The sequence below is a fragment of the Neltuma alba genome, unplaced genomic scaffold, assembly GCF_004799145.2.
Source record: "Neltuma alba isolate B1F8T4 unplaced genomic scaffold, ASM479914v2 tig00007802_pilon, whole genome shotgun sequence".
NCBI lineage: Eukaryota > Viridiplantae > Streptophyta > Magnoliopsida > Fabales > Fabaceae > Neltuma > Neltuma alba.
In genome coordinates, this window is record NW_021634867.1 from 19069 (window position 1) to 40908 (window position 21840).

At 34.2% G+C, this 21840-nt stretch overlaps 2 protein-coding genes and 1 long non-coding RNA gene across 3 annotated transcripts; 2 read left to right on the plus strand and 1 right to left on the minus strand.

The window, feature by feature from the left end:
- Positions 1-4867: 4867 nt before the first annotated feature.
- LOC114753225 (uncharacterized) lies at positions 4868-13193 on the plus strand. Its single transcript, XM_028941888.1, has 4 exons — positions 4868-4944; positions 5127-5238; positions 12660-13078; positions 13149-13193. Exons 1-4 carry the CDS (start codon positions 4903-4905, stop codon positions 13191-13193), a joined length of 618 nt encoding a protein of 205 aa, XP_028797721.1. The 5' UTR covers positions 4868-4902.
- A 33-nt stretch (positions 13194-13226) lies between these two features.
- LOC114753233 (uncharacterized) lies at positions 13227-13586 on the minus strand. Its single transcript, XR_003740981.1, has 2 exons — positions 13509-13586; positions 13227-13370 (listed from the first exon to the last, which is right to left on the minus strand). It is a non-coding gene; the product is annotated as an uncharacterized LOC114753233 (long non-coding RNA).
- A 26-nt stretch (positions 13587-13612) lies between these two features.
- LOC114753226 (embryonic abundant protein VF30.1-like) lies at positions 13613-14320 on the plus strand. The gene has a single exon (XM_028941889.1). It carries the CDS (start codon positions 13613-13615, stop codon positions 14318-14320), a length of 708 nt encoding a protein of 235 aa, XP_028797722.1.
- The last annotated feature ends 7520 nt before the right edge of the window (positions 14321-21840 follow it).

Genomic DNA, 21840 nt, shown 5'->3' on the forward strand with positions numbered 1-21840 from the left:
GGGAGATGATATTTATTGGGATATATTTCAAAAATTAAAATTATTTACTAAATTCGGAAAATCAATATAAAGAAAATGATATTTTCAAAATAATTAGCTCGGCCAATTGAAATCCAAACACGGAGGTGATGTTGATGACAAAAATCTTATTTAGTTACAAAACGTAAATTAGCTTGTTTGTATGGAATTTTTTTAAAAAAAATTCACAGCATAATGATTAACAATAATTTAGTGTTATCAACAAGCTGTTAATTGAAGTGGTAAGTAGTCACTCTCCTGTAAACAAGAGAACACAAGTTCGAATCCATGAAAATGCATTTGCAAAAATCCTTTACGCTTTAAATCTTGAAAGAAAAAAATTCTTGATCAAATAAAAATAATAATAACTTGGGGTTAATACTTAATATAATAACGTGAAGATCGATCATGTCTTTTTATGAAACGATCAAATAACGTGATTGTGAGAGTCTGTTTACTGTTTTTATATATTTGCCAGTGAATTATCACCAAAAGGAAAAATTTGCCCATGAATAAAATGACTGTTTCTAAACTCAATTTACCAACAAGTGTTAGTCTAAGTGGAAAGGACTTGGACGCCTTAAATATCATGTTCTGGGTTTGACAGTACTTCAAGAGATTAGTCTTTTACTGTTCAGGTGAGAGGATACTCTGGGCAACAAAAACAAAACATAATTTAGGCACATGAAAACAATTACCAACGTACAATGAAATCTAGCCAGCAGATTTTTCTGTGAATTAAGAGACACACTATAATTACAATACTCTCTTATGTACTTATAAGCTTTAAATTTAGGAAATCATATGGTCCATTTTATAATTAAGTTTTAATTTAAGTCTGTTTTAACATTTAATATATTTTTATAATTTTATCCTAAATTATTTATTCCCTCTCGTTTATCATATTCTTTCCTACCATATTTTCACACATATTTTCTTTTATCATTTTTTTATTACAAGGGCACACTTAAAAATAAAAGTATATTCTTAACCTATTTATTATATTTAAGTATATTCAGTTAATTATTTGTTATTTATTTTAAGTTTAAAATAAGAACAGGAGAAAGTAAAATGTTTAAAAACCACAAAATATATAAATTAAAATGGGGCCAATTTTTTAGTTCCACGAGACACATGAGAAACAGGAAACGCGCTGCCGATCTTTAAAAAAGGGAAAATTACACTCAGGTCCCACAGAGTATAATTAATATCAAAAAGGTCTCACAAAATCGCGAAATGATTCTGAAGTCCCCAGGGACCTGTGTGTAATTAATTCTAATTGTGAAATTACCTACTTACTCCTGTTAATTTTATTGCAACAATTCGTTTACAATCTCAACGGTGGCTGTTAACAACCCGAGAAGATGTGATTGACAACCTCGGCAGTGCTCATGACAACTCACTCTGTGGAATGCCAGGGGCGTTGTTGAGGTTGTTAACCACCTCTTCTCGGGTTGTTAACAGCCACTGTTGATGTTGTAAATAGGTTCTAATTTTATTTACAATCTCAACAGTGCTGTTAACAACCCGAGAAGACGTGATTGACAACCTCGACAGTGCTTATGACAACTCACTCTGTGGAATACCAGGGGCGTTGTTGAGGTTGTTAACCACCTCTTCTCGGGTTGTTAATAGCCACTGTTGAGGTTGTAAATAGGTTCAAATTAACAGGGGTAACTATGTAATTTCACAATTAGAATTAATTACACACAGGTCCCTGGGGACTTCAGAATCATTTCGCGATTTCGAGGGACCTTTTTGATATTAATTGTGTTCTGTGGGACCTGAGTGTAATTTTCCCTTTAGAAAAAGGAAACACGAGACACGCGGAAGATTCAGCCACGCATAATTAAAGAGATACATTGAGGCTTTCTGTTGTTTTGTGTGTGTGTTCTCTGTTTTGTGTCTTGAGCGTGAGCGGGGGCGGCGGCCCCGAGAGCGGGGGTGTGTTTTAGCTGGCAGTTCGAATCAGGGTGGGCGAGACCTAGCCATGGAAACAAACCTGGCCTCGTCTTTGACAGACCTAACCTGTAATGAGGCATGTTGGCTTAAACCTGACCTGCGGTCGGTGAAAGACTTTTTAATCAGTTTGAGTCTGGTCTAGAATCAGGCCTATCCTATAACCTGTTAAGAGGCTTGTTTTTTTAACAAATTTTAAACACACATAAATCAATTTAAAATTACAATAATTCAACCCAATTAATCGAAAATATAAACAAAAAATATGAAATTATCAAATTAACACAATTTGTAAAACATGTCCTCTTAGGCCCTAAAAAATCTTATATAAAAAATTATTAGAAAATATAATTTCACTCTGATATAAAAATATCATTTCATCCCATCTCTAGTATAAAAATTAGTTGGTGACTAGATCTAGTTTAAAATATGAAACATCCTTAATCCCTTTCACATTTTAAATTTATCATTTATTCAAACTAATTTACTAACAAAATGATATTAGATCCTGTTGTTACATATAGTTGTTTTAAAAAAAATGTTGCATTTATTGTAATTTATTTATTTATTTAAATTAATTAAGCAACTATTATAATAAGAATTAGATTGAGCACACATATATACGGTTTAAAACATAATAGGTCAATTCTATATATATCAAGGAACAAAAAATCGGACCGGACACTAAACCGGTTGAGGTAGTGGTTCAAGGGTTAATGGGTCAGACCGGGGTCAACTCGGGATCAAACCGGTCATATTAAAATAATTTAATTTAATTAAAAATGACAAAATATAACAATAATAATAATTACTAATAACAAAATATAAAGAAATACAATAAGAATTTGATTGTAATAATAATAAAGTACAACAATATTGAGAATTTTGATCTTTATAATTTTTTCAATAACTAAAATTAATAGTTATTGATGCCAAACTCATCATCAAAATTCATTTAAATCTATAATAATTGAGATATTAGGAGTTAAATGAGAAAAAATAGGATAAATATCAATATATTTATTTAAACCGGTTCAATACCGGTTCATACCGGTTTTCACCGGTTCACACCGGTTTGACCGGTTCAATCCGGTTTGAACCGGTCCCCGGTTTAGCTTATGAACCGGACCGGACCACTGACCGGTTCACCGGTTTACCGGTTGAACCGGCGGTCCGGTCCGGTCCGGTTTTTTTTACACTGATATATATATATATTTATATATATATATTCTATATAAGATTAATATGAAAAGCATGGATCAAATAAATGAATGATGCTTTTATTTTTTTTTAATGCACTTATGTTTTTCTTTCTCTGTTCAAATATGTGTCATTATACATACACCAATTATTTTTATTATAGAGAATGAAAATGAAATGAAGCATGCAATAGGTTCTAGATAACACATTTATGTGGGTGGAGTTTTCTCAATTAACTAATCAGAATAGCATATTCGCTCCTGTCAATTTACAATTTTAACCTAAAAAAAAAAAAAGATAACAGGTCCAAGCCGCTTGACAGGCTTAACAGGCTTACTATCAGGCTTGAGCCTGGCCTGATAAACTAAATAGGTTTTTTTACAGGCCTAAGCTTATTCTGATATTTAAATAGGTCAAGCCAGGCTATAGGCCCCTGACAGGCCGCTTGGCCTATTTCCACCCCTAAGACCAAAATACTTCTCTTGGCTTTAAAAGTTATTTGTTGGAACGAATCTAATAATTTGCTTTTATTAATGAAAGAAGTTAAAAAACCATTATTTCCTCTTATCTCTAGCATCACAATCTATCCATCTCTTATTATAAAAAATACTTTTCTTGGCTTTAATATAGGATCCAATAGCTAAATTAATTTTGGTTCTAAATATAAGACTTATTTATCATATTTATCAAAATTTTCAAATTACCCCTATAAATATTTTCTCAACCATAATCAAGTAAGTGAAGGAGAAAAGATATTAAGAAAGATAATTATAGTGTTTTAGAAAAAAATATGTCATATTTTTATAATTAACTAATTTCTCTAACTTCCTTAATATTATCAAATTAGTTAAATAGGTCTTATATTAAGGACCGGAGGAGTAACTATTAAAATCACACAATTTAAAATATTAGTTATATTTAGGTAAAAGCAATAAACATGTATAATAATGCTATGTACATATTTGTTCAATTATATCTTATTTTGTAAAGAAAAAATATATGAGAGATGATGAGTAAAAATTTATTACATGGATAATAAATGGCATATATTATGAGGTCAAAGTGGATAGACCAATTTAAAATTTTAGAGAAAGAATTTGTTTCTTATATTTAAGGACACTACTATGAGAGAGATTTATTTCTTATAAAAAGGAACAAATGGAAAAACTAGTTAGGAAGTTGAATTTGGTCTTTCCTAAATGATCTTAGTTCACATTATCTCTTATATTTTTATGGCTAAAATATATATTTGATCATTTAACTTTATACAAAGTTTTAATTTGGTCCATCAACTTTAGAAAGTTCTTAATCTTTTAACCATAAAGTTATTTTAAAAAAAAATGATATTGAGATCTTAAATATTGATAAAATATTTTTAAATGCTAATATATTAAGTTTAATTTTCAAAACAATTATCCATGATTATTACAGAAACTGATTATTTAAACTTAATGATTTTAGAGTTAAAAGATTAAAAATATACTTTTTAAAATTAACGGATCAAATTGGAACGTTATATAAAGTTAATTTACCAAATGTAAACTTCAATATTTTTTCAGGCTAAATTATTGAACTAACTTATTGTCACGTGTTTCATTATTGTTATTCATGTGTTTCCCTTAATTATTCTACAATGGCCAATCCGTCTCTATAAAGGAAGCAACTTGGTTCAATGGTTCAGTGCCTCTCACTTCACTTGCTCGTTCTAGACTTCAAATTCTCTCTATGGGGCTGCTTCGTTTTGGTGTTCTTGCTCTCCTGCTATGTGTAAGCTTCTTTTCTTCATCAGAAGGCAAACGTTAATAATGCTTCTACTCATACTATTAGCTTCTTGCATGTTTTAGTTATATTATATATATATATATATATATATGTATATGTATCACAATACTCTTAGATATTTCATAAAGTTAAATGGCAGCTTCGTTATGCAATAATATGATTTGCAGTTTGCTCTTACTGGGAGTGGTGCGACATCGTCACGCTCGGCCGAAGAATACTGGCATTCAATCTGGCCAGACACTCCCTTGCCTAAGAATTTAGAGTATCTTTTGGAGTCTGGTTAGTACTTCAAATTCTCATATCTCTATTTAAATTTCATGCTTTTAACGGGTTCAAATATGTTCTTCAGTGTTGAAGGAAGTAACGAAGGAGAAAGAGTTGAGGGGGGAAAAAATGAAAATTTATAGAAACGTAACTCTTATTGTGTATTTGGATGGAGAGAAAATCAGGACAAGAAAAAAAGCAAGTGAGAAAATGGGGGAGAATAGATATTCCCTTATTTAGATTAGAGGAGAAAATATGAGAAGAAAAAAGTGAGGAGAGAAAAATAGTATCGGGCCCACGTAGTTTTACCCCCAAATTTTCTCCCCAAAAGTTGGAGAGATTTTGGAGCCTGATGTTTTCTAAAATTTCTTTGTATTCTAGTCTTAATTTATTATGTTCCTCATTTTCATTTAAAATTTTTAATTATTTTAGTTTGTAAGTTAATATATTTTTATTAATATTTTGATTTTAAAATAAAATATAAAAATAATTTTAATTTAATTTATTTTTCTTGACATTACTTAAGAAATGGGTTAAAAATTAGATAATGGCATTATTATCAGGGCAAATCAACCCCTATGATTAGAGAAATTCTTGGGTCAGCCCGAGCACCACATCATTCATGTACTGCCCAATAAAATCACAACATATCAGATATCTCTATCCTACATGTCAACTTAGCTGGCAGTTTTCTGAATCCCAATTTTCTCTCTTGCACTTCACAAATTTCCTGACTCTCTCCTACTTTTTTGCTGATCAGTAGTCACATCGTCCTTCTCTCTCTTCCAATCTCTCTTCCCTTCCACATCTCACAAGTCCCACACAGACATGCACATCTTTTGCTTCCTGTTAAAGATATCTAAATTAAATGTTTTTATGACCTTTTCTCTCATACAATTTATTTAAAATTTATAAATATCATTTAATTGGAAAAGGGTTAATAATATTTTAGTTTTTGAAATTTCACTTTATTTTAATTTTAGTGTTTGAAATGATTTTGTTTTTTCAGGCAAAAAAAAGAAAGAAATGGTTTTGTTTTAGCTGGACTAAAAGTAAAAAAACCATTTCAAAGATAAAAAATCATTAAAATAATCAAATTAAATTAAATTTTAGAAATTAAAACCAAAATAATGCCAAATTTCAAGTTATTTATCATTATTATTTAAATTTAATATTACTTTTGATTCAAATTAAATTTAAAAATAAACAAAAATATGAGACTTTATAAATGAAAATAATATAAATTTGAAATTTCATTCGCTATAAAAATTTACCTGTAAAGGCTGAAAATATCCAAATGAAAAAGAAAAACACAAAAATCTGTTGATGCTTGTGTATGAGTGGGGTGAAATCGGGAGGGGGGAGGGCATGATCAGCTGGGATTTGGGATCCATAAGCAGATGCTAGAGACGGAGATATACGGAAGTGTGTGGGACCTGTGTGTTGTGAGAAAGGGAGAGAGAAGGACGATGTGACTGTTAATCAGGGAAAAAAAAAAAAGTAGGAGAGACGGCAAATTTGGAAAGTGGAAGAGAGAAAATCGGGATTCAAAAAGCTGCCAGCTAAGTTGACATGTAGGATAGAGACCTCTGATATGTTGTGATTTTATTGGGCAGTGCATGAATGATGTGGTGCTCTGCTCTGGATGCACCTAAGAATTTCTCCTATTATTATTGTGTTCTTCAATAAAAAAGATTTTTTTCAACAAAAAAAAACATTAAAAGGACTCAAATCCTGTATCTCTACCCATCCAATCGTGAATACTGGCATTCAATCTGGCCAGACACTTCTATGCCTAAGAATTTGGAGTATCTTTTGGGGTCTGGTTAGTACTTAAGATTCTCACATTTTATTCCAATTCCATGTTTTTAACGGATCCATATCAACAATATTATCTATAGGAAAGAATGAAGAAATTTTTTTTTGGGGGGAGAGAAAAATTTATATAAACTTCAATTTTTCCCCTGCAAAAAAATTGGGGAATGAAACATCACCTCCACAATTTCTTTGCATATGTATGCGAAATATTCATGTGTTAATAATACCATGAAAATTTTTTTTGGATATAGGCATATGTATGCGAAATATTCATGTGTTAATAATACCATGAAAAAATTAATTAAATGAACCTATGTGATTATTTGGTGTTCTTCAATAAAAAGATTTTTTTCCCCCTTAAATGAAAAGGATTTAAATCCTATACCTCCATTCATCTTACCTACTCTATCCTTACTACTTATAATATTGATGAATATACCATCGTTAATTTCAAAACACGATGTTGATGATTCCAAAGGTTTCTCACCATTTATAGTGCATGCATGTTTTTTATGGTTCTACTCTCCGGTCCTAATTATAAGACCCAATGACTTATTTGAGGAGATTAAGGAAGTAAGTTAAGTTGGTTATTTATAATAAATAAGTGTTGTTATTCCTAAAATATCCTTGCTAATTAAGTATATTGGCTAAAACTATCATTATTAGAAGGATTATCTTGAAAAAAAATGCATAAATATAAGAGAGAAAATGGATTGGGTCTTATAATTAGGACCAAATAAAAAGTCAAATTGGGTCTTATAATAAGGACCAGAGGAGTATTATATCTTTAATTAACAAATATTCATTTGGGAATGCGTCAAATGTGTGAACGATGCAGAGAAAGAAGATACGCAATATCCCTATACCAGCTTCTTTGAAGAAGACCTTCACGCTGGCAAACAAATGAACATAATATTCAAGAGCCCTTATGCTAATGAGGAGCAGAAAATTGATATTGTGGAGAAAGATCCAGAGAAGTCCTTATCTTCTCAATCTTGGAATGTTTTATCAAAAAAGTCAAGCTTGAATCAACCTTATGGAGTTGGTACATGGAAAAGAAACATAATGGATGTTGACAAGTCAAGCTTGAATCAACCTTATGGAGTTGGTGCATGGAAAAGAAGCACAGTGGATGTTGACGAGTTGAGCTTAAATCAACCCTATGGAGTCGGTACATGGAAAAGAAGCATAGTGGATGATAGAAAGTCTAGTTTGAATCAACCCTATGGAGTTGGTACATGGAAAAGAAGCACGGGGGATGATGATGAGTCAAGCTTGAATCAACCCTATGGAGTTGGCACATGGAAAAGAAGCACCGTAGATGTTGACCAATCAAGCTTGAATCAACCTTATGGAGTCGGTACGTGGAAAAGAAGCACAGTGGATGATAAAGAGTCAAGTTTGAATCAACCTTATGGAGTCGGTACGTGGAAAAGAAGCACAGTGGATGATAAAGAGTCAAGCTTGAATCAACCTTATGGAGTTGGTACATGGAAAAGAAGCGTGGTGGATGATAAAGAGTCAATCCTAAATCAACCATATGGAGTCGGTACGTGGAAAAAAAACACAGTGGATGTTGACAAGTCAAGTTTAAATCAACCTTATGGAGTCGGTACGTGGAAAAGAAAGACAATGGTAAATAATGAGCCTAAGAGTTTAAGATTGAAAGAAATATGCAATGTTAAGGAAAGGTTTGTTGGGGAAGATGGCAAGTTTTGTGCAGAGTCTGTGAAATCATTACTTGATTTCGTCATTTCAAAGTTGGGGAAGGACATTGAAGCACTCACAAGCTCCTTTGTGCCTCATCAAACTCAGTACACAATATTGGAGGGTGTTCAGAGGGTTTCAAGTGAAGGTGTGATGTGTCACAAGTTGAATTTCAAGAAGCCTGTGTTTTACTGTCATCAAGTGAATGCAACAATCACTTACATAGTTCCCATGAAAGCTGCTGATGGCACGAGAACAAATATAGTGGCTCTTTGCCATCGTGATACAAGAGGTATGGATCCCCATAAGTTGTTCCATCAACTCAATGTCCTACCAGGAACAGTGCCAGTTTGCCATTTCTTGGGATCCGGAGCTATCTCTTGGGTTCCAAGAAATAACGAGCTTAAGGCTTCTCGCTAAGCAAGCTAGGCTAGTCTCTAGCTTTGGTGGGTTACGACTTTTAAATAAAAGCATCACGCTCTTTAACGCTTTGTAGCCGGTAACCCCATATATGTGTGTACAAGTGTGTTATGTGCTTAGATAAAACTAGTGTGTTATGTGCTTAGATAAAACTATCTATATGAGATGTTGGCATGTTAAGTAATAAATGTATGTGTTATATATAATAAAAGCATTAATTCTATAACCTTGCTTGTCATTTCTCAGTTTTCTGACTAACCAATAATGAGCAAAACTCCTTACCTTGAGGCCCCGATTATGAAACAGTACTTGAAGATCAAGGCCACGTTACATAACTAGAACCCAAAAAGGATAGAGCTTAATTTTTAATTAGAAACATCTCACAACAGCGAAGTCTATATATATATATATATATATATATGTAAGGTCACATTTTGAGATTTCCAAGAGTCCTATATATATAAAATCACAAAATGTGGTTCATATGTGTGTGTTTGTTTAGCAGCCATATATTTCATTCGAGCATCAAGGGAAGTGGTATGACCCGGTTTTGGTGCTCATCTAGTGATGAGAACCTAGCGCTCATCACTCGATAAGTAACGTGGACCGTCCAGAATTTTAACGTACTGATTTTGAAAGTTGATGAAGCTAAAACATATAAAGATGAGTTCCTGTACTAATCGGTTTCAGAAACAGAGACCCAGACAATTTTCACATTCAAGCCTCAAACATGAAGAACCTTTGCGTGGATTCCGCCTCGTAACTTGGTGCTGCAGAAAATATCAATAACAGAGACATGTGTTCGTTTCATCACATGTAACTGTTTCTCATTAGCTTACGTGTTTTTGCCAACGTGGCTTTGTCCCTGGTGAATAGGTTCATTAAGGTCAAAACAAGTCTTATAGCTAAAAGAACACTCATTACTTACAAAGTACCTGTAAAGATTCAGCAATACAACATTGCCTTGAACCTCAACGTACAACCAAAGAGCATTTGAAGGCCAAGACTACAGAAAAATACTATCTATAGTTCTTAATGTAAGAGGTAGATAATTAATTTGCAGAAATTACAGATATTGTCTTTTTTTAAATACTCCTATTAATAATATGCATTGGAACTTCCATTTAATAAAAATCATTAATATATGTAATCACTTTAGGGATTACTTGGGAATAAAATAGATAAATGTTAGAAACAAGGTGAATCAGAGTCTTATATTTATGATCAAATTCAATCTTCAACTAGTTCTTATATTTTGAACCGAATAAAGTATAACGTCAGTTAGGTACTTTGGATAGTGTGTAGCCATTAATTGTGCAAGAGTTTTAACATCACTCAGATATAGGCAGTGAGGAAGAAATTAAACCTTTGCATGATTTCCATTTGTCTGTCGTCCTCGTAATCGGTATCATGCATGGGTGTCATAAATGTCGACGTTGAAACATTAATTTCATCGGCTAGGTTTCTTACAGTGAAACGGTGCCGATGAGGAAGAAGCCTTGCATGAGTTCCACCTGTGTGTCCCTGTTACATCTTCTCGTAATATGGGTACATTCATTAAAGCTTTATATGTTGCCCCTCTCGCCTTTAATTACTCGAATCAATGACCCATCATAATTAATCCCACAGTACTATAATTAATGATTCTCAGTGCGGCTTCTTCACTGCTAATTTTTCTTCTCTTCACATAATCTGTAATAATGGAGTTCCCACGTCTTAATGTTCAGTTATTATATTTAAGTATATTCAGTTAATTATTTGTTATTCATTTTAAGTTTAAAATAAGAACAGGAGAAAGTAAAATGTTTAAAAACCACAAAATATATAAATTAAAATGGGGCCAATTTTTAGTTCCACGAGACACATGAGAAACACGAGACACGCTGCCGATCTTTAAAAAAGGGAAACACGAGACACGCGGAAGATGAAGCCATACATAATTAAAGAGATACAGTGAGGCTTTTTGTTGTTGTGTGTGTGTGTTCTCTGTTTTGTGTCTTGGGCGTGAGAGAAGGGGGGGTGCTTTAGCCGGCAGGTTGAATCAGGGTGGATGAGATGAAAACAGGCTAGGTCAGACCAAGTCTCACCCTTAACAGGCCTAGCCTGTGGTGAGACTTGTTGACCTGCGGCTTGTGAAAGCTTTTTAATCGGCCTGAGCCTGGCCTATAATCAGGCTTGGCCTGTGGCTTGTTAAGAGGCCTGTTTTTTTTAACAAATTTTAAACACACATAAATCAATTCAAAATTACAATAATTCAATACAAACAAAAATATGAAATTATCAAATTAACACAATTGTAAAACATGTCCCCTTAGGCCCAAAAAAAATCTAATATGAAAAATTATTAGAAAACATAATTTCACTCTGATATAAAATACCACTCCATCCCATCTTTAGTATAAAAATTAGTTGGTGACTAGATCTAGTTTAAAATATGAAACATCCTTAATCCCTTTTATATTTTAAATTTATCATTTATTTAAACTAATTTACTAACAAAATGATATTTGATCTTGTTATTACATATGGTTGTTTTTTTAAAAAAATGTTACATTTATTGTAATTTATTTATTTATTTAAATTAATTAAGCAACTATTATAATAAGAATTAGATTGAGCACACAAATATACAGTCTAAAACATAATAGGTCAATTCTATATATATATATATATATATTTATATATATTCTATATAAGATTAATATGAAAAGTATGGATCAAATAAATAAATGATGGTTTCATTTTTTTTTAATGCACTTATGTTTTCTTTCTTTGTTCAAATATGTGTCATTATACATACATCAATTATTTTTATTATAGAGAATGAAAATGAAATGAAGTATGAAATAGGCTCTAGATAACACGTTTATGTGGGTGGAGTTTTCTCAATTAACCAATCAGAATAGCAGATTCCCTCCTGTCAATTTACAATTTTAACTTAAAAAAAAAAAAAGATAATAGGCTCAAGCCGCCTAACAGGCCTAACAGGCTTACTATCAAGCCTGAGCCTGGCCTGATAAAGTAAACAAGTTTTTTTTACAGGCTTGAGCCTGTTCTGATATCTAAATAGGCCAGGCCATTTACAGGCCAGGCCCCTGACAGGCCAGGCCCCTGACAGGCCGCTTGGCCTATTTCTACCCTGAGCCCAAAAGAAAAAGTTATTTGTTGGAACGAATCTAACGGAAATAAGTTTTTTAAGCAAATTTGGAAAGTGGAAGAGAGAAAATCGGGATTCAAAAAGCTGCCAGCTAAGTTGACATGTAGGATAGAGACCTCTGATATGTTGTGATTTTATTAGGCAGTGCATGAATGATGTGGTGCTCTGCTTTGGATGCACCTAAGAATTTCTCCTATTATTATTGTGTTCTCCAATAAAAAAGATTTTTTTTAATGTCAAGATCTTTTCCCGCCACTTATAATGTATGCATGCTTTCTTATGTTTCTATGATATATCTTTAATTAACAAACATTCATTTGGGAATGCGTCACAGGTGTGACAGATGCAAAGAATAAAGATACCCAATATCCCTATACCAGCTTCTTTGAAGACGACCTACATCCTGGCAAACAAATGAACATGATATTCAACAGCCCTTACGCTAATGATGCTATGCATAAAGATGCAAATAAGGCTTCATCTTCTCAACCTTGGGGCGTTGGTTCATGGAAAAGAAACATGATGAATGAAGATTTAGAGAAATCATCAGTATCTCAACCTTGGGGTTTTGGTTCATGGAAGAGAAACATAATGAATGAAGATTCTGAGAAATCATCAGTATCTCAACCTTGGGGTGTTGGTTCATGGCAAAGAAACACAAATGAAGAGTCAGAGAAGTCATCACTATTTTCTCAGCCTTGGGGTGTTGGTTCGTGGCAAAGAAACACGAACGAAAATTCAGAGAAGTCATCAGTATCTCCTCAACCTTGGGGTGTTGGTTCATGGAAAAGAATGACCGTGAATGAAGATTTGAACAAATCAGTATCTCCTCAACCCTGGGGTGTTGATTCATGGAAAAGAAACATAATGAATGAAGATTCAAAGAAGTCATCAATATCTCCTCAGCCTTGGGGTGTTGGTTCGTGGCAAAGAAACACGAACGAAAATTCAGAGAAGTCATCAGTATCTCCTCAACCTTGGGGTGTTGGTTCATGGCAAAGAAACACAAATGACGATTCAAAGAAGTTGTCAGTCTTTCCTCAGCCTTAGGGTGTTGGTTCGTGGCAAAGAAACACAAACGAAGATTCAGAGAAGTCATCAGTATCTCCTCAACCTTGGGGTGTTGGTTTATGGAAAAGAATGACAATGAATGAAGATTCGGACAAATCAGTATCTTCTCAACCTTGGGGTGTCGGTTCGTGGAAAAGAAACACGATGAACGAAGATTCACAAAAGTCATCAGTGTCTCCTCAACCTTGGGGTGTCGGTTCGTGGAAAAGAAACACGATGAACGAAGATTCACAAAAGTCATCAGTGTCTCCTCAACCTTGGGGTGTCGGTTCGTGGAAAAGAAACACGATGAACGAAGATTCACAAAAGTCATCAGTATTTCCTCAACCCTGGGGTGTTGGTTCATGGAAAAGAAACATAATGAATGAAGATTCAAAGAAGTCATCAATATCTCCTCAACCTTGGGGAGTAGGTTCATGGAAAAGAAAAACAATGGTCAGTGAACATGAGAATTTAAGCTTGGAAGCAATATGCAATGCTAAGGAAAAATTTGTGGGAGAAGATGACAAGTTTTGTGCAAAGTCTGTCGAATCATTACTTGATTTCGTCATTTCAAAGTTGGGAAAGGACATTGAGGCACTCACAAGCTCCTCTGTGCCTCATCAAACTCAATACAAAATATTAGAGGGTGCACAAAGGGTTTCAAGTGAAGGAGTGATGTGTCATAAGTTGAATTTTGAGAAGCCTGTATTTTACTGTCATCAAGTGAATGCAACAATCACTTACATAGTTCCCATGGAAGCTGCTGATGGCACGACAACAAGCATTGTGGCTCTTTGCCACCGTGATACAAGAGGTTTGGATCCCCATAAGTTATTTCATCAACTCAAGGTCAAGCCAGGGACAGTGCCAGTCTGCCATTTCTTGGGCTCAGGAGCTATTGCTTGGGTTCCAAGAAACAATGAGCTTAAGGCTGCTTACTAGGCATGCAAGATATGACTAGTCTCTTGGGGTTACGACTTATAAATAAAGCATCACTATAGAACACTTTGTAACCCTAAGTATTCTGGTGTTTGTGTGTGCTAAATAAAACTGTGTAATGTTACTGTGTTATATGGTGTGTGTTTTATATGTAATAAAAACATCTAATTCTATAATCCAGTTTGCCATTTCTTAGTTTTCTAGCAAACCAATAATTAAAAAAGCCAAACTCCTTGTTCTATAGCGTCAAAGTCTGATACAGTATTTGAAGACTTGTTTTTAGTTAGAACAACATCTCGCAACAGTGAAGACTATATATGTTTGGTCACATTTTGAGATTCCATGAGCACTATACAACCCCAGGTGACATACTTGTACAACCGGAATGATGTTATCAAGTGAAAGAATAATTAATAATTATACAAATTACAACATTTGGTTAATTAATTGAATTTCGTATATTAGAAATTAAATAGATGACGATCATCAGGTCATATATGCATTAATTGGATGATTGTGATCTGAGTTTAGTTCAGCAAATTTCAAGATTGAAACACCATATTGGAAATTAGGGAAGAAAAAGAACAGTGACGATCTTGGAACAAATGAGGTGTTTGACATTTGAAATTGGCACTTTATTCTAGAACCCACCTAAACATTAAAACCTAAACTACCAGGATCGGATTTCGTCCAACACAACGTTCTTTGATGTAATTAATAAAAGATTTTAAGACCATCTAATTCTAATTTGGAATTTTTGGAAGAGATAATCCCACCCCATAATTAATGAGCAAGCATCTTGGATCCACAATTCAAGTGCAGCAAACTGCTTTCCTCCGAGATGGACCAGTAGGGTTTTTCTGAATTGCACATGTATGGAACGTCGTCTGGTAGCTAGTCTAGTTTGATGCTTTTACCTTATCCAAAGAAAAAAAGAGAGAGAGAGAGAGAGCAATGGAGGAGTGTCATTTAAAGGGAGACCAAATATATTATCGAACTAAATCAATTAAAACATCCAAACAAGAAAGTAATAAATGTAAATTGGTTTTTTACTTGGACGAAGATTTTTAACGTCATTTTTAAGAGGGACGTGCCAGTGACATAATATTGTAAGCATTTAATCAATTAATTAAAAGGTCAAAATAAGAAAGAAACAAATGTAAATTGGTTTCTCACACAGGAAACAAAAATCTAGAATCGCAAAAACTTTTCCTCGTTGAGATAGTACTTAATTAATTCATTATTGTTAACAATGACTAGTAACAAATATAAATCCAAATCCAAATAAATCGAACCAACTGAAATACAAAATAAAAAAATCGATTTTGATAAAAGGGGGAAAAAAAAAAAGTCCAACCGTGCAAGTGGTGACAAAGGTCAAAAACCTTATTGATGATAGATTATAACGTATATTAGCTTATTTGTATGGACAAGTTTCTTCTTTTCAATAATAACTAGAAATTTCTCCCCGTATGATGCGCATATTAACATATTTGATTAGATTTAAAATTTTAATAAATTACATTATCTAAGGTAGCTAAAAATTTACTTCTAACAGAAGTATATCTTTTAATTCATTTTAATAGAATTTGAATTAGAAATGCAAAATTTATGGGAAATAGATAAAATTTTGAAATTAATTATTTATTTCTCTATTTAAACCTCCACTTGACATACTAGTTAATTATGATACCTCCATTTAATTTCATATATTCAAATCCCAATTAAGATATTATTCAAATATAAAATTAATTATTAATTTCTTTATTTGAGCCTCCATTTGAAATTGCATTTATTTATAATGTTTTTCATTTAATTCAATCTATTCAAAACTCAATCAAGGTGTTATTTAAATCTTATTAATTGAATATATTCGGATCCTGTAATTTTATACCCAACCCATTTTCAAAGGAATAAGGTATTACAAGTTTTCAAAAATATAGTTGATGATTGATTGATGGATGATTGATGATAGTTGATAGTAATTTCATAGTATAACCAGAAATCGTGCAGGCCAAAAACACCAAGTAACTCTGGTCCTTAATACTTGAGATTAGATAGATCTATGTAGGTGGGACGGTGAGACGGGAGAACGACATTTGTGAGGTGGTATTGGAAATTTAATCCTGGATTTTTTCATACAAAAATGCCCTCTCTTTCCCATTCTCCAATCGTCAACCTAGATCTGTCCCCCGTCAAGTCCACCTCTTCCATCTTTCCGTGCCTTCTCCTCCGTCTCCGGTCACTTTCTCCTCTATCCCCGATCTGGTCTTTGGTCGTCTGACATGAGCTTTTTCTTAGCCTCAGCCTGCATCGTCTTCACTTTTTTCTTAGTCCAGAGAGAGAGAGAGAATCGTATATTTGTAGCGTGATTGTGTATACGTATTGCCTTGCTTGCTGGGTCTATCACTTCGCCCCAGTTAACTAATACTACTATAATCGTCTCTCTCTCTCTCTCTCGTTGCTTCCAACATCTTCATCGTCTTCATTCTTCACTTTTCTTAGATCCTCTATTGGCGGAGCTGGTTGGAGCTGGAACCTGCAGGATTTTGATTGGGTTGTGCTGTCTCAGCCATTATTGGACGAGACCCATCAAAGCTGGCTTATTGGACCAAATGATGAAGATAAGATCCCATGACCAATCCTATCGCATGCCGAACATAACTTTACAATTTAATCCCAACATGAGTCCCAATCCCAATTCCATTCCTTTGAATTTTAACACTCCTCCGGTCGTTATTATAGGACTTAATTGTAGAGTTGATTTTGATCCTAAATATAATACCTATTTCTTATATCTATCAATTTTTCCCAAATCATCCCTAATGATACTCCCTCAATCACAATCAAGTATGAGAGGGAGGAAGGATATAATGAAAATGATTAAGATATTTTAGAAAAAACATGTCATATTTGTTATACTTAACTAACTTATCTAACTTTTTTAATCTAATCAAATTAGTTAAATACGTTTGGGAAAATTAATCTTTTGGTCCTTGAAGTTTTAACTCACTTATAACTCAGTTCTTTAACTATGATTCGGTGTAACTTAGTCCCTCAACTTTTGACTCGCTTATAACTCAGTCTGTAATCTTTTTACATCTAATAATTTAATCCTTATTACATAGAATTTACTTTTAATCCCCAAATAATTATCCTACATGGCAAAAAATATTAATTAACATTATTAAAAAATGAAAATGTGTCTTCCAACTCAGCTCCTGTATGATACCATGCAATCGGACTGCTCCGCCATTTTCTCCGGCAGCGTTTCCTTTCTCTGCTTCTTCAGCCTCATCGTTGGCTTCTCCACCCAACCACTGATTGATTCTTCATGGTGCCGCCTCAAATGGAAGGAAGGCCCAAATAAAGGCCGAGTTAAAGGCACGTCCTATTGAAAATGTTCATTTGAATTGAAGCTGCTTAGATACTTCCAGCGACTTCATGAAAGCCTATGGCCCACCTCTCAATCTCACTAATATTCCTTACCATATTTTTTTTCTACGCTTTGCTTTCTCTCCTCCAGTGAAGATGTCGTCCCTTTTATACAGACACTGCAATTCACACATTGGGTCATACCTTCTCTTGCTCATTATGGCAACTTTCCAAGATAAAACGCAAACGTTAAGAGTCTATTACTGTGTTTCTACACATTGTATTAGGAGGAAAAGTAGAAGACGGGGCTTGAGCTGGGCACCATGTGCTGAGGACTTTGCCAGCGATGAGGGTGAAGAAGCAAAGGAAGGAGATGCCGCCGGAGAAAATGGCGGAGGACTCCGATTGGATAGTATCATACAGGAGCTAAGTTGGAAGACACATTTTTATTTTTTAATGATGTTAATTAATATTTTTTGCCATGTAGGATAATTATTTGGGGAATAAAAGTAAATTGTATGTAATAAAGATTAAATTATTAAATGTAAAAAGATTAGGCATTGAGTTATAGGTGAGTCAAAAGTTAAGGGACCGAATTACACCGAGTCATAGTTAAAAGACTAAATTATAAATGAGTTAAAACTTCAAGGACCAAAAGATTAATTTTCCTAATAGGTTTTATATTAAGGATAGGAGGAGTACTACATACCAAACAGGGCCTAATATTTCATAAAGCCAAATGGTGCCTTCGTTATGCATGATTTGCTTTGGATAAATTTTTAGTTTGCTCTTGGTGGACGTGACGGGGCGTGGTCATGTTCGGCTGAAGAATACTGGCATCCAATCTGGCCAGACACTCCGATGCCTAAGAATTTAGAGTATCTTTTGGGATTTGGTGAGTACTTAGTACTTAAAATTCTCATATCTTTATTCGAGTTCCCTGTTTTTAACGGATTAAAATCAGCTGATCTTATAGTATCAGAGGCAAGAATAATGAAGAAGAAAGAGTGGAGGAAAAGATAAAGAAAAAACTAATTTGGAGATCCTTATAGTTTTTTATTTCAATTTTGAATTAGGTCTCTAAACTTTTTTTTTCCTTTTTATGGAGTCTTTTAACTTTACACCGTTAGATCTGTTAGTCCTTAAAATTAAAAACTATTAAGTAAACATTGATGGTGTTACTGTTACCATTAAATAATTTTATTATATGTTTTTTTATTTTTTCATGGTAAATTTTTCAGACTCATTCTGACCTCAAGTAAGGTGCTATAGTATATGCCCCGCTCCCCAAGTAGTCTCTGCCACTTCATATCTCCCGGTCATCTACAATATCGCATTTGCGCTGCCTCCTTTTGATAAATCTAAAATCTAACCCCTAGTCACTTACTCCATATAGCTACCTTACCTTTTGATCATGATCTCCTCATTGAAGAATTGGACTTTCTGGCAAATTATTTTCCTCTCTCCAATTAACCTTCGTCCAATGTCCTCTGAAAACCTTGAGCTCAAAGCCATTTTCTTCTTCTCTCACCTGCTCTGCAAGTTTTTCCATGCTTATTCTATGCTTGCGGGAAAGCAAAGATTTCTCGCTCCTACCCAAATTCCGGTGGAGTTTTCCATCTCGCTTTGGTGATGAATTGCAATTTCGAATGGTGAAAATTTTGCTTGATTCTTTGATTTTGTTTATGTATTTTTTGTAGCTAACAGGAATGGTAGATGGTGACTGTAGTTTTCTTGTTTTAGTAGCCTCCATGAGTTTTCTGAAAAAGAAAAGAATTTTATCATTTGGTTTTGGCTTCCACTTGTAATTGTGACAACGTTTTTTTTCCCGTAAATTCATATTCATTGGAGTTCTGAAAATGGAGTAAAACTGCACAAATTTAGTACTTCTCTCAGCCATGCCTTCGATTAAGATCAACCCATTGACCTACATTCCTTGAAAGCTCAGGAAAGCGGTGGTTTGAAATGATTCAGGAAAGCTAGTGTTGAAGTTGTGGCTAAGAAGGTTGTTCATCTTTGAGAAGCAATCTCTGAGTGTGTTGAGGAATTTCTCATTGGAGAAACTCATCGCCAACAATGAATACTTGTGCAACAGAAATGGAGGATGATCGGAGTTCGAGCTAAGTTCACTTTGCTTGCTGAAAATGGTGCAGAATTTCAATGAGAAAAACAAGAAGTAGCCACCGGCGGTTAGATGCAGCCATAATCACCGTAATTGCTTCAATAGTAGAACAAAGGAGGAATGAATGAAGATATTAAGCAATGAACAAAGAACGAACAACAAATCAGGAAGGAGAGTTTTGCTCTGAAACTTTTTGGGTTTACAGGGGAAGGAGATAGGTAACGATAGTTTTTAACACCGTTAGTGTTTACCTAAGTGCAGGGTCTAACAAATCTAACTAATATAAAGTTAAAGGATCCAATAAAGAAGGAAAAAAAATGTAGGGACCTGATTCAAAATTGGGGCAAACTATAAGACATCTAAATTAGTTTTCCAAGAGATAAATTATGATAGAAACTTTAATTTTGTTTCCTCTTAAAATTTTGGCAACGGCCTCCACAAGTTCTTTGCATCCAAGACGTTTCGGACGAAAAAATTAATTGGGGCAAACCTCTTTGATTATTTTGTGTTAATTCTTCAATAGAAAGAATTTTTTTTATAAAATTGATATCGAAGTACTTATGATTACACCTTATTTTTAATTTTTTAGTTTTTCTCTTTTGTTGGGTTCCTTTTTTTTTTTTATTGGATCCTTGTAGTTTTCTCAATTATAGGTGCTGATCTAGATATTGTAAGGAGATGGTTATGACTAGGGGTGGAAACAGACCAGGCCAGGCCAGGCCTGTGATGAGGCCTGTTGGCCTGAGCCTGGCCTGTGGCCTGTGAAAGGCCTTTTATTTGGCCTAAGCCTGGCCTGTTTATAGGCCTGGCCTGGCCTGTGGCCTGTTAAGAGGCCTGTATTTTTAACAAATTGTAAACATAAATAAATCCTTTCAAAATTACAATAACTTAATCCAAATTATCCAAAATACAAACAAGAAATATGAAATAACCAAATTAACACAATTGTTCTTGTTACAATTACAACAAATCATCCAACTGTAAAGCATTAAATCTTCAACACAATTTCTTCTTCTTATTCAAACTCCTGAGAAGAAGACATCAAATATATATATTAGATCATAACAGCAAACTAATAATGACTCCAACCTATATATCAATCACAAACCAACTTATCAGAACCAAATACAACAACATCAGGGCAAATTTTTTAATTATACAAATTTAATTAATGGCTAAAATTCAGGCAAGTTTTTTTTGGATTAAATTCAAAGCATAACAGATAAGAAGGCTACAACACTCGACTTACTTGTTGGCAGATCTTGACAAAATGGAATCAAAATGGCGTCGGCAGATCAGAAGTCAGAGCCTACATGAAAGAATCAATAGGCAGAGCTTGACAAAATGGAATAAAAAACACAGTCACGGAATCAAAAATGCAGAGGCAGCAGATTTACATCGATGAGACGACGACGGAATTAAAAACGCAGCGATCAATCGAAGAACAAAATGGAAGAAGGAGGGAAGAAGGGAAGCGTGTGCGATTAGCTATTGGGTACTTGAATGTGCCGCTGTCAGCCCGTGCACCGCCGTCGACTACCTTTTGATTTCTGCCGTCTGCTGTTTTCCGTTGCCGAGCGCCAACTGGAGAGTAGAGAACCTTGGAACTGGAAGGACGAAGTGAGGTCTTGACTCTTGAGTGCCGAAAAGGAAATGGGAGACGGAAACGAGACATTGGGACTGACCGTCCAGAACCAAAGAAGAAACGGGAGATTGGGAGTTTGGGACTGACGAGCCGAAACAGAAACGAACGAGCCGAAGAAGATTGGGACTTGGGAGAGTAGTGACTTAGGTTAAATTTCTAACCCTTGTAAAATTACAATTTTAACCTTAAAATAAAAAAATAAAAAATAAAAAAAGAAAACAGGCTCAGGCCGCCTGACAGGCCTAACAGGCTTATTATCAGGCCTGAGCCTGGTCTGATAAGATAAACAGGCCTTTTCACAGGCCTGAGCCTGTTCTGGTGGTTAAATAGGCCAGGCCAGGCCAGGCCATTTACAGGCCAGGCCACAGGCCCCTGATAGGC

What these genes read in the sequence shown, in the direction of transcription:
- LOC114753225 (XM_028941888.1), top strand. Translation starts at nt 4,903, where the DNA reads ATGGGGCTGCTTCGTTTTGGTGTTCTTGCTCTCCTGCTATGT. An exon ending in AGAGTATCTTTTGGAGTCTG is followed by an intron (nt 5,239 to 12,659) that starts GTTAGTACTTCA and finishes AATGCGTCACAG; the next exon opens with GTGTGACAGATGCAAAGAAT. An exon ending in AAAATTCAGAGAAGTCATCA is followed by an intron (nt 13,079 to 13,148) that starts GTATCTCCTCAA and finishes TGAACAAATCAG; the next exon opens with TATCTCCTCAACCCTGGGGT.
- LOC114753226 (XM_028941889.1), top strand. Translation starts at nt 13,613, where the DNA reads ATGAACGAAGATTCACAAAAGTCATCAGTGTCTCCTCAACCTTGGGGT.